The 16,827-nt window shown below is 44.2% G+C and overlaps 1 protein-coding gene across 2 annotated transcripts in view; it reads right to left on the bottom strand.

The window, feature by feature from the left end:
- CWF19L1 (CWF19 like cell cycle control factor 1) overlaps positions 1–16,827 on the bottom strand; it is a 232,099-nt gene that overhangs the window by 76,844 nt on the left and 138,428 nt on the right. For both annotated transcript variants that reach the window (XM_086921175.1, XM_086921183.1), the window contains exon 10: positions 6,764–6,843. In XM_086921175.1, coding sequence (XP_086777301.1) covers positions 6,764–6,843 — 80 coding nt within the window. The remainder of the gene's footprint in view (positions 1–6,763; positions 6,844–16,827) is intronic.

Here is a 16,827-nt window from a genome sequence, read left to right as displayed (position 1 = left end):
TAGGGGTTTAACCTCTGATTTATCCCTGTTTAATTTATAACCAGAGTGTATTGAGTATATTACTATCGTGGACATGAGTGCCGCGATTGATGCTTCAGGGTTTTCTGTGACTTATAAGGATATCGTCCGCGTAGGCCGCGAGTTTCACCAGTGTGTCCCCGAAGAGCACTCCTGTAATGGTTTCATTTCGTTTGATATCGGTTATAAGTGGTTCGAGAGCCAGGAGGAATAGTGCTGGCGAGAGGGGGCATCCCTGTCTTGTGCCCTGTTCTAGTCTAAATGAGTCCGAAAGTGCTCCATTTATGGAGATCCTGGCGGATGGGTTAGAGTACAAAGTCATTACCATATTGATATATGTGCCCCCCAAATTGAAGGCTGTCATGCAGTGTCTTAAAAAGGACCAAGACACCCTATCAAACACTTTTTCTGCGTCTAGGGTGATGGCAACAGATGCGGTGGGAGAAATGTTGGCTTTTTCTAGAACATGGCAGAGAAGTCTTGTGTTGTCGTTGGACATACGGTATTTGAGGAAGCCAACCTGGGAGTTGCTGATCAGTTTAGGTAGGATGTTATTGAGTCTATTGGCCAAAATGTTTGCGTAAATTTTACAGTCCAGGTTTATAAGCGAGATGGGGCGGTAGTTTTTGGTTAGAAGGGGGTCTTTACCCTCCTTCGGAATAACAATGATAGTGGCTTCACCCATTGAGTCAGAGACGCTCCCTGAGGAGGCAAATGAGTTGAATAGTTTTAGTAGGATTGGGCTAAGTGACGGGTCAAATGCTTTGTAGAAGCTTGCTGAGAAGCCGTCAGGACCCGGGGCTTTGCCACACTTGAGGGATTTGAGAGTTAGAGATTTCTTTGCCTGTGATGGGGGAATCAAGGTTGGAGCACTCCTCTTCAGTGAGTTTGGGGAGGTTTATAGCTTCTAAATATTTAGTATAAACTTCTGGGTCGCAAGCTAGCTTATTTTTGTAGAGGTCCTCATAAAAGGCCTGAAATGAGGTCAGTATTTTGTCATGTTTGGTGTGAATATTTTTGGCGGGGTCCTTAATCGCGGAGATGGAGAATTGTTTTTGTCTATGTTTGAGGTATGAGGCAAGTAATTTCCCTGCTTTGTTACCCTCGCACAGTTTCAGTGCCTTAAATTTGTTTATCCAAACACCAGCACGTCTGGTCACAATCGCGTTATATTCATATTTCTTTTTAGAGAGTTGTGAAGGTGATTATTGGTTAGGTTAGCTGAGTGGGCGATTTCTAGAGCCTTAATGTCACCCTCGAGTTTTTCACGAGTTCCGAGTTTAATTTTTTGTTAGTGCATTGCCTGATGCCTATGATAACACCCCTAATCGTTTAGAGCAATATATTCCCTGATCGCTTCCTCAATTTGACGTTTATTCTCAGGGTCGGATACAATTTCTTCGTTAAAGCACCTGTGCTTGGGGGGGAGGGGAGTATGGAACGGAACCTAGCGAGTTTAGTGCAGATGCAGGAGTGGTTGAAATTTGGAGCACAAGCGTGTGAGTTCTTTGTGAGAGCGGGATGGCTGATAGGTGCATTTGGATTGTCTGTCTGTAATCGGATCTAGCGGGAGGTTGAAGTCACCACCAACAATTAGGAGTTCATCCTGTGGTATGTTCTCCATAGAGGTAGATACAGAGTTCCAAAAGGCCGGATCATCAGAGTTAGGTCCGTAAATGTTCACTACATGTATGGGGTCTTACCCCTCAGCAAATGTGTAAGTACAAGTCTGCCATCTGTATCTTGCTTATGCGAGGTGGATAGGTTTGATTTTTTGGAGATTAGAGTGATCATACCTCTTTTTTTGTGAATAGCTGGGGAGCAAAGAGTGTGAGAGGCCTTGTTGAGGCGTAAGAAACCAAGATCTTCCTCTGATAATTTGGTTTCCTGGAGTAGGTTTAGTAGGTAGTCAAAGACCTTCCGCCGTTTCACTGGATGGTTGAGGCCCTTGACATTGAGAGAAACAATATTGAGGTTGTCAACTAAAGACATAGTCTGGGCCATCTAAGTAGGTTTTTTCACTAGAAGGGCTGGCGGCCATTTGCACTCCACACCATTGGATTCAAGCAAGCCGGGCTGAAGACGGCTGGAATGCCAGAAACCGGTCCTCGGAAGCTTGCTTCCGGTCCAGGGAAGGCATGGCTTGGCAGTTCGGGCTGGACTGTTCCCATGAGGCACAAAGTCAGACTGATCTGCATATGGCCATGTCTGAACTCGGGTGGTGTGGAGTAAAAAATAAAAAAAAAGATGGATTTAGGCCCAGATCTCTGTACTGGGGTGAATGTATGACACTGTTCTGCATTCTGTCCATCAACTGTTGTTTTTGCAATTGTCACCCCGAGTGGGATGGGTATGCTCAGACGTGAGTCCCATGCACTCCACACCACTGGATTCAAGCAAGCCGGGCTGAAGACGGCTGGAATGCCAGAAACCGGTCCTCGGAAGCTTGTTTCCGGTCCAGGGAAGGCATGGCTTGGCAGTTCGGGCTGGACTGTTCCCATGAGGCACAGGCTCAGACTGATTTGCATATGGCCATTTCTGAACTGGGGTGGTGTGGAGTGCAACAAAACGATGGATTTAGGCCCAGATCTCTGTACTGGGGTGAATGTATGACATTGTTCTGCATTCTGTTCAACTGTGGTTTTTGCATTTGCTGTTTGTGAGCATGAGTGAGCGTGTATAGCAGAGGGCCAAGCCTGAGGATCGTACCAATTGTGAAAAGACCACTCTGGCAGTCTGAAGGCTGAGAAGGTGTCTCTGTATCATACGAGGCGCACGACGTGTCAAAGAGTGGATGGTGGTGTCTGCAGAAATTAAGGAGCAGCAGCAAAGTAAAAGGGAGCAAGAAGTAAACAGAAGGGAATCAACCATAGAATTAAGTACCAATAGTCCCACAACTCTCCCCCAACCCCCCCCACCCCCTCCAACAGTCGAACGTAGGAGCCGCGACAGCAGTACCGTCTAGAGGCAGTACAGGGTTGACAAATTGCATAGCAAAAATTTAGGAGGAATCTGATTAAGTGTACTGACCCAACCTTGAGGCAGAGGTGGTGGGCACTGGTGGTGGGGCTAAGCGATAAATGATGAACTGACAATCATTTAAAAATGTATAAGGCAGTCTCAACTATCGTTAAAGGTGAGAGCGTACGTGAGGGAGTATATCCTCGGGCCAAACTTTAAAGGCAAACCTATGAACAATTTTAGCCATGAGTAGCGTAGTATGAACCTTTACAGGTCACAGAGCACATGTCACATATCAGGAAACAGGAGCACTGAACAAGGAAACCAGAAGAGGGCCCGTGATAGGCCCCTGCAGAGGCATATAACAACATAAACAAGTGTACCAATAAGCAGAACCGGTAACATTACCAATGGGCAGAGCACCCAACAGGTCAGGCGACAGAGAGGAACAAGGTCACCACGACACACTCTGGTGAAGATCTGGATTGAACCCTGTAGGAGCATGAACAAGTGTTAGCAATACAACAAACTAGCAGCCATAATAGAATGATCGCCTTCCGGTCAAGAAGCAGAGGAGTCCTGGAGTTCCGTTTTCCTCTTGTTAGAGGAGCTACTGGAGAGGTCCATACTTTGTGAGGGAGGGACTTCTAGATGTCATGCAAGCTCTAGAGGAGAGGGGAAGATGCGAGATCTGCCATTCTCTGTGATTTTGAATTTTGAGGGACCAGCAAATGAGAATTGAATACCTTTCGCCTTCAGCCTGTCTCTCAGAAGAAGGAAACCCTTCCTAGTTTCAACTGTTTCCTTAGAGTAAGCTTGGGTGAAAATGATACGTTGGCCTTCCCATGAGACCTGAAGGTTTTTCCTGACCAATTGCAGAATGGCTTCCACGTGCTGGTATCTTAGAGGTTTGCAGATCAAGGGACGAGGACCTTTACTTCCTTGGGTATAGAATGTAGGAATTCTGTGAGCTCTATCGAGTTCTAGGCCATGTTGGAAGGTGATCCCTGTGATCATCGGTATCCATGCTTCGAGAAAGGCGGCACATGAGCCTGCATCTTTTTCAGAGTTCTCTGGAACACTAAAGATGCGAATCTTCCCCCTCCTGTTGCGGTCTTCCAATTCGGCGTTTTGTTTCATAAGGTTGTCGGTAGTTGTTTGGAGGTGCTTTATGATCTTGGAGGACTGATATGTACTATCTTCCACATCGCTAATGCGCTGTTCCGCTTCTTTGATGCTCCTATATTCATGGAACTCCTATCTGCTCAGATTGCCGTGAGCTCTGGTTGCATAGTGTTCGTATTGCTCTTGGTCGACTTAGCGAGGTCATGGACTTCTGCAAGCTTTTTCAAAATCATGTCCATGGAGCTTGTTAGATCCGATCTGGCTTTGATCGGAGATTCTGACGGGGAGGGCTCCGGGCGCACCTTCTTGTGTGTTCTGCTTTCCCTATCCGCCATGATGGAACAAGATGGGAGATCGTGCGGAAAGGTGAAGCTTAGATAGTGGAGCCGCGTCCAGGCGGGATAAGATCAATGACTTGGAGGTTAGCTCTATGTTAGTATAGATTATCAGGGTAGTTTGGTAGTGTTGAGAGGCACCACTGGGTGGTGGATTCGCGCAGAAGAGATGCATCGGTGCGTTGTATTTGCTATAGTTCCTGTTTTTTAGGACTAGTAGTGTTTTGGGCGCTGGAATGACGCACTAACCCCGTTACTGATGTGCGCACACAATGGGCAGAAAGGAAGCGCAACGTTTAGTTTTAAGTCACTTGTCTACCCCTTGGGATGCAGAGGTTTGGAACAACTTGCCACCACTCGGCTCTGGGGGAGCACTGTTGTTGGGGGTAATCCAGAGGGGTTAAAGCTGGTCTAGCGTAATTATGGCTGGAACTGTGGCTTAAGTGCTCATTCCCTTGCAGTAGAGGCTTGAATGGGCTAGGAGTTATAAACAGGAACGCTATTTGAAGGGCTCACCTGGAGAAGAAGGAGCCGATGCTGGGTTTACATAGCAGATTGGAGACATAGTGATCTGCTTGCCGCCATTTTGGGTACGAGTCGCAATGAGGACCTTCCTACGCCTGATCTGGATCCCAGAGCGCTGGGCAGGCCAACAAAGCGGTCACCATGGATGTAGAGCGGTCATGCGCTTTTTTGTGAGATTCAGACATAAGGAAACGCGATATGAACAATAGATGCGCATGGTCTGGGCATCGGCTGTCAGCAAGCCGCCATCTTGGGCTAGTGAGACGGGGTAACATAGCCGGGTATTCTGGTCATTCAGGGTTCGATCAGGGCAAGTACAGAACCCCTCCAGCTATGCAGGCAAGCACGAGTGATAGCGGATTGCCCCACCATTAGCAGGATGGGCGGAGCGGGATTACACTCCAAACGCAGCTCTTATCATCTGCGGGCATCCGTCATATTAGGGTCAGGCAGCTCATGGTGAAGCAAGGTGAAGGCGCGGGATCCAGGACCAGAAAAGAAGGCACCCACCTCCTGAGGCGTCGGATCGATGAAAGGATCACCACTTGGCAGTAGGGGAGGTTATTGTGACTCCGGTGAGTAACGCCGGTCCTGGGCAGGTCTGTCCCGCATCTTACGTCCCGCCACCATGTTAGGCATCAACATTCGGGATCATGGACGTCTGTAAAGCATTTCGATTGTAGCTCCCGCTGGTTGCATAAACGAGGATTTATGGCATCAGAACGTGCTGCCTGATAAGGTGAAGCTAAGCCCGGAATTCTGGTTGTCAAAAGTGGGCTTGATCCATCTTAAGAACTGGTTTCTGAAACTGGGTTTGAAGTCCTTCTATACCTCTCCCAAATGTATCACTTTGAACTTTGAGATCATTTTAAAGACAGCAGATTTAAATTTTTTAGTGGTCAAGTGGCACCATTCAACCAACCTAGGCTCCTTATCACCAATTCCGGACTAGCAAACCTGCCCCTAAAATTGGAGGGTTATAACGATGAGATCACCCCTCCTATGGCTCAAAGTTTATATAGTAAATTTCACTTAGGCATTTTGGTTTTGGGGGCCTTTTACCAGCAAATAGACGCAAGATCCTCTTTAGACGACGGACTACAAACTCTTCCAAGCGTTGTTCAAGCACTTCGATCCAACAACACAACTGTAGGAGCACATAGAGGACCCTGAATTGAGGTTTCGGTCCTCCTCTTGAACTTTTCCTACTTGAGCACAACCCATTTAGCTACTATGCATTGGTCTCTGGGTGTGTAATTCTTTAATAATGTTACCAGCCTAATATGGTTTATGTAATGTTCTGTATAAACTGGGGTGTTAATTGCACAATTGTAGGTTAACCTTGTGCGTCCTCGCTGGAGTATGCTTTAGCCAACTGTGTATGTATAGATCCATGTTAATATGGCACTATGCACCTTATTTGAAGGTTTTTCTCTTTTTCGTATGGCATTTTATCTTTGTACCTTGGGATTTCCAAATACAGTGATACTGATTGACTCATGACTGCTGCTAAACTTGTGTTTTGGTTTTTATCCTTTACTTTTATGGCACCACTTCGAAATAAAGTTTTTACTACTATTAAATGGTACTGGTCAAATGGTGATTGATTCCAAGAATAATATTTTTATATTGAGGCGGTCTAAAACATTAAATAAAGTAATTTAAAAAGAGACTATAGTTTACTACCTGAATGGAGGATAAAGGTGGTCTTAAAATCATTTTGTTGAAACTAAACATTTTTAAACATAGCAGGCAATGCAACTATATGTTCTACTTTTATTAGCATGGACAATACTCACATTTGTGCCAATACTAACAACCAAATGTTTTTCTACTTCAGGGCTCGCAAGACAAAACCAGCACGGTCCGGTTGGCTGGGCTGTATTTGGAAACCATAAAAAGAAATTGGGTCAGAACTCATACTCTTTCATAAAATACATTTCAGGCAACTGTAGTTTGTAGCACATAAAGAGCAGACAAAGCAATGGAAAATATTTAGGACACTTTAGATGTGAGCAGTAAAAGCAGTCTCAGAAGTGTACCCTTGCTGCTTTAGTGCGTTTACAGACAGCAAACAGCTGAACATAATAACTTCCACCAAGTGAATTTATCCTTTTACATTTAATCAGACAGTGCCACCCCACTCCTGTTCAGAGAAGGGATACGAGTATATCACTTTTGACACAGTTTAATGACATTCAAATTGGAATAAAGGATGCAAGCAGAAAGTGGATATAGAAAGGAGGATACCGTGGAACCCCTAGTTTGCATGCTCTAAAGACATAGCCAAAATTGTTCCTTGCATGACTGTCAAAATGAGCGTTCCGCCTGAAGATGTGGCTGCCTTGCAGAACACATCAGTTAAGACTGAAAGCTACTGACAATATCGGCTATGATTGGAGAAGTCTACATTCTGTGCAAAGGAGATCACGTAATAAAGTGTAACTCTATATGCAACCTCATACATGAAGAGCCATGGTGAATGTAAAATACAAGTGATAGAAAACATCAACACTTGATTGTCATATCACTGTTAAAAAAAAAAAAGGTTAATCAAGAATGCAGGATGAAAGTCTTTCTCGACCGCATTCCAGACACACAGCTTGGGAAAAAAAACGGAGTAGTGCATATTCTGAGGACCATCATCTCTGGATTGAACACAGGATAAAATGTGTCAGAGGATAAGGACCACAACTTGCTTATTCTTCTGGCTGTAGTGACAAAAACAAGGTAGGCAGTTTTCTGGTCACTGGTGCCATCTTATTTGATGTTGTAGGTTCAAAGGGGCTATGAGCCAAAAAATAAATACAGCATTCTAATTACAAACAGAAGGGATTTAAAAAACCTACAGACCAGTTGTAAGAGCCCATTAAAATGGTGTCATCTAATCTAAAGGGAGAAGCAATCTGTGTCTACGTTTCAGTAGCAAACAGTTAATATCTGCTTATAATTCTAGAGTCATCAAAAGGTGCATAACTGGAGGAGTGGCCGCACAAGCTGCTATCTCCTGGGTTCTGTGTTGTGGAGCCCACAGCTCGGGATGCCACAACTCCAAAGTGAGTGTGATGTGTCCTCGGTTCCTCGGACTCCTTTAGTGATTGGAGGAACAGCCCTGCAATAACACAAACCTAAGCATAATCACCCTCCACCCCACACCCAAGAGGTGCCAAGAGGTGGACAAAATTGTCCATTATCTGGATGGGCTGAAAGCTCTCCAGGATTTGACTGTTGAAAGAAGTGTTCTGCTATCTATCCAGTTGTTGTGGTGAGAGTTCCTGAGACCAACTGGAGGGCGAGGAGAATGTAAGGAATGTAAGGTATGCAAGTATGTGAGTGTAAGTGTGTGTATGTTTGTTGTGTATGTGTAGGGGTGGGGTGGGGGATGGGAATTGTCAGGGTCAAGAGGTTCTCACAGGCCGTATCTCATGACCAGGTAGCAATGTATCCAGATGTGGGGTTAAGGTTAGATGCCCTCCAAGCCAACCTGCACTATGGTCCAGTTGATGGCGACAAAGCCAAATATAGACAACCCATTGAAAGCCACAGAATGACTCATGTTCTGCTCTCGATGGGGCCAGTCTAAGATAGAGGGAGGATCCCCTGTGCTCACATTTTTCACCAACAGCCCTCTACTCATGTGGTGAAACATGCAGGGACAATGAGGGTGATTCCATATCTGATATGTCTAAAGGAGAGAGGTCTTTGATATTCTCCGCGGAAAACATGCAAAGAAGAGCAGACAGTGTGGTATCCAAAATGACTATGGTGGAGACAGGATGGGAAGTAATGGCAGCAAAGGACACTACCAATAAAATGACATTGTTGAAGCAAAAGGCAGTCTACTCCACTGCCACCGACAATATTACTCAGCAACTAGATACAAATTACGGGACAGCAAAATTTCAGAACTGATCAGTGACTAGCATTGTTCAGTTGGAGAATAGGCTGGGCAACCAGCAAAAGATGAAGAGGATGCAGACTTTGAGACTGCAAGGCTGCCTACTGTTGAGGACTCGGGAGACAAAGGACAACGCGGATGCCTTTCTAACCTGATGGGAGGCCATTATTCTGTGTAGACCTTTCCGCATTCGGTCAAATATTGATTTAAAGGAGCAGGTTAAGGTCCTGGTTCTTTTGCAAGACAACTCTGACAGAAATTTTGTAAAAGGAAACCAAGATCTATACTGGGGTCAGAGAATTCTGGTGTTTCCTGGCGTATCATGAGCAACAGCAAAGACAAAACGTCATCTGGAAGAACTCAGAAAATCTTGGTTCTAGAACAGTTACAAGTGGAGGAAAGAACTCGCTGTTTACCCAGGTGGGCAGCCGAAATTCTGATAAGGCACCCGGGGGCAGAATTGCCAACTGTGACTGAACAGAATTGATACCGAGTTGTCACTCAATATTTGCAAACTATACGGATCATCTGTTACGTCAAAATGTTCTGAAGTGTTATTGGTGCCTTTTTAGGAGAGTGTTGTATGGCCATTTCAATGCTTCGTCCCACTTCCTCCCTTCAGCAGCGTTCTCATTTAAGAGTGATTGGTATGTGGGTTCTAATGTCAAAATGTGTGAAAATCCCCTTTAAGTTCAATGGCATGTGTTCCAAACACTGGGCTTCTTTATTCACTTTTTTTAGTGATATGAGGGCTTTATTCAATTTTAACATGTTTTCAGACACTAATAAAAGTCTATCTGAAAAATATGCTAAGATTTGAATAAATTCTTATTGATACTAGATCAGAAAAGGCTTTACTTTTCTAAAAAAAAAAAAAAAAGTTGTAGGAGTTTTATATAGCTGGAACTCGACCCGAAGGTATTGGAGTGCTTTACATGAGCACCGATTATGTTACACAAGGACACATTCATTTTTGGTAGGCACAGAGACATTACGTGATTTGTCCAGAATCACAGGATGGTGAGCCGATGCCAAGACTCGTACCTGGTTCCCCAGCTCCGAAGTCAGCAGATCTGGCCATTACGACATCCTGAGTAATTAAGTTTAGATAAGTGTGTCTGGTTTCGTACGCACGGGTGAAAATGTAAATCTAGGGTTTATGGTATGCCGAACTGGACTTAAAACAAAAAGCAGAGATGCGAGAGACTTGTGCCATTTCTAACCCCCGTTAATCTTCTCATAAGTGTCTTACTAATACTGTTCACTCTGGTGGAATTGATGCCCCCACACTGCAGCACTCAGGGACACAGATTAACAGTCACAAAACAGTTCATGAAAATCACAAGAGACTTGAGTTAAGTGTTTATACTTTTCTGGCACAGGTTTCAAAATAAATGCTCAGTGAATGCCAAACAAAAGTGTGTAAAAACTAAACTCTAAAGACGCACACTATCTACCCAACTGTTGTTTTTCATAAATTTACATGATTTTTGGTTTGATGGATGTCATAAAAATGAATTAGCCTTCCCATATACTACTAAGAATTTCACCAGTCTTCACAGACTAATCCATGTAAAGTAATTCACGTATTAGCAGGTTTGATGTTTTAAAGTCTATTTCATGAGGACAGCAGATCAGATTGAGGCGAATAGGTACCAGCAATACAACCCTGAAATATCCTGTTTTAAACTACCACCATGTGCGGCAGTAAACCCATCTATTGGCCTCTAGACTCTGCACGAATTGGAGCTGTAGAATCATGATTCATGGACAGAGTAGATCCCCAATCCTAGAGAAAGGATAAACCCCCTGTAGGGCACACTCTAACAGAACAATCTGAAAGTACCACGAGTCTGGTATGCAGCTCCTGTGATCCAGAAAATGGCAAACGCTCTTGACACAACTCTCCCACTGCGCGTTTGCCCAAGTGCTAATTAAAGAGGCTTTGTTGCAGTGGCAGAAGAGGAAAAGGACCACCGCTGCTTTTGCCATCCTCAACCTTTTATGCCACAATTGCACCCAGGGCTCCTAAATTAAGCATGAATTGTATGGGTTTTGACGGCTGAATCGTTTGGGATGCTAGGCCCAAAAGTAGCCCTGAAACTTCTGATGCTTATGAAATTAGCACGCTGGGGAACCCAGACCCAGTGAGCACAACACTACATAGCTCTGTTTGAACCTCTTCAGAACAGAATTGGCCTTGCCAACAAACAGCTGAGAGCCACTGAAATGCATGCCCACATGGATGACCTTGCAGTCTCCCAAAATCCAGTGGAGCTCAGTTAGCATCCCACAAATGAGAAAGCTAGCTTCAAAGGCACAGAGAACCAAATCTGTTGAACTCAGTTCAGAGCGTAAGATCGGCTTGGCTATATACTGAACATACAGAGCAGTTTGTAAAAAGTTAATGCTCTAGTCTTCCAAAAGAGTAGGCAAAAACACTTCCTCCTAAAAGGTAAGGCGAGAATGAGCCAGCAGATAAGATGCATTGAAAAAGCATAATGTCAAACTGCCTGAATAAAAACAGTCATGGCTATCGCATCAATATATTTAAACACCTAATCTGGAGGAACACAAGGGTTAACTTTATAGGATTATGCCTGCAGCACTATACTCTGTCGCAGGAAGCTGCGTCCGTAACTTGGTATTTCCTGGAAGCACTAATACGAAAAAGAGGGTGTACAAGGGAAATATTTATTGACCTAGCATTGCTACGGTCCCTACGTACTATGAAAAAACAGATAATAGCAATGTGTCAAAGGCAACTAAAGCTATCTAGAAAACTGTGTATATGTGTTGGGATACAATCTATGAATCCAAGGTATTCAAGGTGAAAAATTGTGTTTCCATCAGATACCCAACCTGTACCGCCCTACATCATTTGGGATCCTTCACCCGAAGGAAGTGGAAACATGTCCACTATGGATTAGGTAGATTGTAGCCTAATCGTGTAGAAGGATGCAGGGATGTGTTGGAAAAAAGGGTGGTAACAGGGGGTAATGATAAATAGCAGTGCAAATTAATGAAAGTGCTATGTGCAACAAATAAGTGAATGAATTAATATTGGGTTGCAGGAATGGAAAATTAATTTTAATAGGATCCTACCCGCACCCAAGGTTAAAAAACAGTGCAAAGTAGTGTAACAAATAACTACTTAGGTGTAATCGAGGTCAACATGTTTCTGCAGGATAATAGGGTCAAAAGATCCCGGACTGCTTCTTCAGGACCTTAACAGAAGTTGCTACTGCTGATGAGTGTATTATAGGGATTTAAAATCATATCACATGAAATCGCCCGTCGAGATGATCAAGATAGTCATGGAATCAACATGGGCGAACAAACACACACAAAGAAAGAAGAAATACACAGTTAATGACGATAGCTTGTGAAGAGAGACAATTATCTCGTGAGAAGTGCATGATGCCAGATAATATTGGTCAATAGTGGCTTGATAGTCAACCTGAGTTTGGTCAAATCAACCTTGATAAGACAAAGAATAGCATTATATTCACTCACCCACTCTCTGGGGACTAAACTCTCCACCTCACCCGGCTACAGCTCAGGTACAAATGGAGCACCGCTCTATTGGAAAGAAAAGCGAAGAAAACACTATAGAAAGAGGAAGAGCTAACAAGAGTTTAGGCTAGACACACCCTGTCCCTGATACGCATAGGTCATGCATTTCTAGATTTGCATATAGCAACCATCGTGGGCGCCTGCCTCACGCGGCTGTAAGTGTAGGGAAGGTAGCTAGTATCAGAAATAATGATAATGGATGTCATAGCATTGCTAATACATTCTGATTGTTATATGCGCTAAAAAAAAGCTGTAGTGAGAGTGGTTTGTCACTATAACTCATGCAAAAAGCAGAACACCGACCGCTTGTATATCGAGCGTCCAAACAGAGTGGAATCTTTTTAGAAAAAAGTGCTTTGGAAACGCATCGATACAAACAGACGTTACTGCCACCAAGTACAAGAACAATAACGGTTTCGTACCCGCCCCATGTGCGCTATGTACTCGTGTGAGCCCACTAAGTTTGTCCCGTCCTGTCTCAGAAACGCATACCTGTCCGTCGGTACTCCTGACATCCGTCTAGGCTGTCATGTGGGAGGTATCTAAACGGACAGGAAGCGGATATTTAAACTTTCTTTACCGGGTTGCGAAAGGGATCACGTGACTACGTGTTACGCGCTCTAATTCCACTGGGCTGCTGGGGATCGTAGTTTATCCATTTGGTTGTTACAGCCACATAGATAAAAATAAAAGAAACACTAAGGACGTTTGTCCGCCGTGAGTCTTTTGTTTTTTAATTTTATTTATATTTATACCGTTGTCTAAAAACTGGTACAAGCTGAATTTCATGATGTTGTTAGATTCATTAATGCCTCCGGTAGAACAGAAAACTGTGGTCATGCTCCTACAGATGGATGTAACTCTGGTTCACGACATATGGACACCCAATCAACGGGATATCTACAATGACATCCACGGGATGTCTTCATTCAGACCCGCTTTATCAGTTTGTAATTTAAACACCCACCTTTGTTCTCTTCTATGTAGGAACGTGCTGATGTCAGAGATTTGTTTGGATATTATAGGTTGTTCTAACACTGTCCAGTGTAGATCGGTAGGAGCATGGTGGGCTGCTAAGAAATGTTTTGTCAATCTCGTAGCCTGCTTGTTACAACGTATCGAGCTCTTGTGCTCCGATATCCTTGTTTTTATTTTCCTGGTGGTCATGCCCACATACTTTTTATCACATGGGCAACTGATTAAATAGATTAGGTTCGCGCTGTTGCAATTCGTAAACCTACGTTGTTCCCATGGTCGTTCTGTACCGATGTTGATCTTGGTAGATTTACAAGTTTGAGGGCATGCTGCACACTGTCCACACGGATGATGTCCGGTAACTGCGGGCATCTCCCAAAGGGTGCCTGTGGTTCTTGAAATTGCCATTTTCGGTCTTGTATGGACCAATTTGTCTTTTAGATTTTGTCCCCTTTTAAAAGCAAAAAGGGGGACAGGCAATTTGTCTTTCCCAGTGTTTAGGATACCCCAGTGTTTTTTGATGATTTTAGAGATACGATTTGACAGTGTGCCGAATGTTGTGACACATGTCATACGTGCAGTTTTCTCTTTAGGGGGCATTATTTCTAGTAGGCTGACTCTGTTGTTGTTCGCCGCTCGTTTTTTAGACTGATGTACCAGTTTTTTTGGATAGTCTTTGTCCAATAAATCTTGTGTCAGGCTCTTCGCATGTGTTTCAAAGGAACATTTATTAGTACAGTTTCTCTGTATGCGCAAAAATTGCCCATAAGGCAAATTGTCCCGTAGGGACTTGGGATGGCAGCTGTGATAGTTAAGCAGGGAATTGCGGGCCATTGGTTTCCGGTAAAGCTCCGATATGAGGCCGTTGGGTGTGCCATTAATCAATAAGTCTAAAAAGGCCAATGGACAGGTGTTACATTCCATGGTGAATTTCAGGTAGCGATTCCTCTGATTGAGCCACTCATGGAACTCTTGGAGTTGGATCTCATCTCCCTGCCACACCACGAAAATATCGTTGATGTACCGTTTCCAGGCTCGCAGACACCCGAGGTGGGGGTTGGTGTCTGCGAGCACGTGCTCCTGTTCGAAATGGTGCACGTACAGATTAGCGAGACTAGGGGCAAAAACGCTGCCCATACTAGTCCCGCTAATCTGTAAATATAGGGAGTCTTCGAAGGCAAAAAAGTTTTCTGTCATAGCCAGTGTCGCCAATGTCATAATAAATCTGACCGGAGTTATGGAATTCAAATCTCTTGTGAGTAATAACTCCTCTATCACTTGTAATGTCTCTGTTTGAGGTATAGATGTGTATAAACTTTCGACATCGAATGACACCAATAGGTCAGTGTTCATGTCATATTCAATGTCGGGTAACAATCTTAAGACATCTTTCGTGTCCTTCAAAAAGGTCGGCATTTCCTGTACCATCGGTTGAAGGAACACATCGATGAAGGTCGACAAAGGTTCCAGAAGTAAACCTATCCCAGATATTATGGGACGACCCGGTGGAGGGCGTTGGGCCTTATGTATTTTTGGTAGCTGGTAAAAGTAGGGAATGACAGGATTGGATACTCGGAGGTATTGTCCCTCTTTGGGCGTAAGCCATCCTTCCGCAAGGGCTTCTTCAACAATGTGACCTATGATGTTTGTAAGTCTAGCTGTAGGATCTTCTTTAAGTTTTTTATAAGATCGTGTATCATTGAGTTGTCGCAAGCACTCATTGCGGTAGGTTTCTACATCAAGGATGACCACCCCTCCCCCCTTGTCTGCTGATTTTATTACAATGAGGGGATTCTCTGTCAATTCTTTGATGGCATTTTGTTCATTTCTGGATAGATTAGAAAAAGTCTTTTGCCTGGTTGCAAAGAGTTCCCGTATGTCATGGTTAACAGCCTCTTCAAAGGTGAGAACCTTTGGGGGCTGACCTAACGTGGTGGGATTGAAAGTCGAAGGTTTCTTCAACCCTGTGTTGACATTAGAACTGGTTTGTGTCATCTCGGTTGTCTTATTTGCAAACAAGAAGTGGAGTCTGATCTTTCTGTAGAGTTTGCTTATTTCAATTTGCGCTTGGAAAGGATCTGTGTGGTTCGTGGAAACGAAGCCAAGGCCTTTATTCAGTACTAGTTCTTGGGTCTCTTAGTTCTTGTGAGCTCAAATTGATGACTAGACTGGTCCCGCAGCGGTTGCTGTTTGATCTTGTGGGATCTTCTTCCCACTCCTCAGATCCATGGTCTGGGGTGGTACGTTCCAGCGAACCTGTCCTTGCCTGGGAGTTCTTTGACGGCCCCGGCTTCTCCTGCCCCCGCCTAAAAAAGACTGTTGGTTGTAGTCTCCATAGAATTGAGGCGGACCATAGGGGTTCATCATTGGTGGGAAGGGGGGTTGTTGTCCCCACGGTGAGGGCTGCCACCAAGGTGGAAATTGCGGTTGGGAGAAGGCCTGATTATACCCTCTCCACCCTCTCCTATTGCCACCTCTTCCCCGCTGTTTGAATGGTGACTGGCTAGTGTTCGATCCATCCGAATCGCTGGAGGCACCATCGGAGCTGGAGCTCCCATAGTTGGATCCTCCCTTATGTGCATCCTTTGGGTTTGTAGGGCGGAAATTGTCGCTGGTGTATGGGTAAACCTTGTCCATCGCGAATTTGGCCAGATCTTTTTTAAATTTCTCTAATTTAGTAAATAGTATAGAGTCTCTGAACTCTTTACTAGATTTGTTTCCATCCTCTTGGTGTTTGGTAAATAATTTACTGGATGAAATAGTTGTTTTGATCTGGCCCTCTAAGACTTGGATCTCCACCATTATTTTGTCTGCTGTCTTTTTTGCCGTTCTTATAATCAGACACAACCAGTCGCGTGTGCACTTCCACGCTATGAGCGACCAATCATGTAGGAAATCTTTATCGTCTAAAAATAGACTGGGGACATTTCCCACAATGAGGCCGCTAGGGGCACAGTTGCTTCTTAAATAGTCTGCCATTACTATTCCATGCACACTCACTCTGGCTTGATTCTTTTTGAGAATAAGCACTTTTGCCCAGCCATCCTCTGATGTAGTAGAGGTGGTTGGTACCGTGTTAAACATTGCAAGCATGCTGGGATTCTCCGAGAGTAGTGTCTGGATTTCATTTTCATCGAATGCTAGGCCTAGATTTGTGGCCATGGTAGTAGTTTAATGTGTCTAGTATTGTACTCCAATAGCTCTCACTACAGCTTTTTTTAGCGCATATAACGATCAGAATGTATTAGCAATGCTATGACATCCATTATCATTATTTCTGATACTAGCTACCTTCCCTACACTTACAGCCGCGTGAGGCAGGCGCCCACGATGGTTGCTATATGCAAATCTAGAAATGCATGACCTATGCGTATCAGGGACAGGGTGTGTCTAGCCTAAACTCTTGTTAGCTCT

This window comes from Lissotriton vulgaris, chromosome 1_1 (genome assembly GCF_964263255.1).
Source record: "Lissotriton vulgaris chromosome 1_1, aLisVul1.2, whole genome shotgun sequence".
Classification (NCBI taxonomy): domain Eukaryota; kingdom Metazoa; phylum Chordata; class Amphibia; order Caudata; family Salamandridae; genus Lissotriton; species Lissotriton vulgaris.
This window is presented reverse-complemented; position numbering and strand designations above follow the sequence as displayed.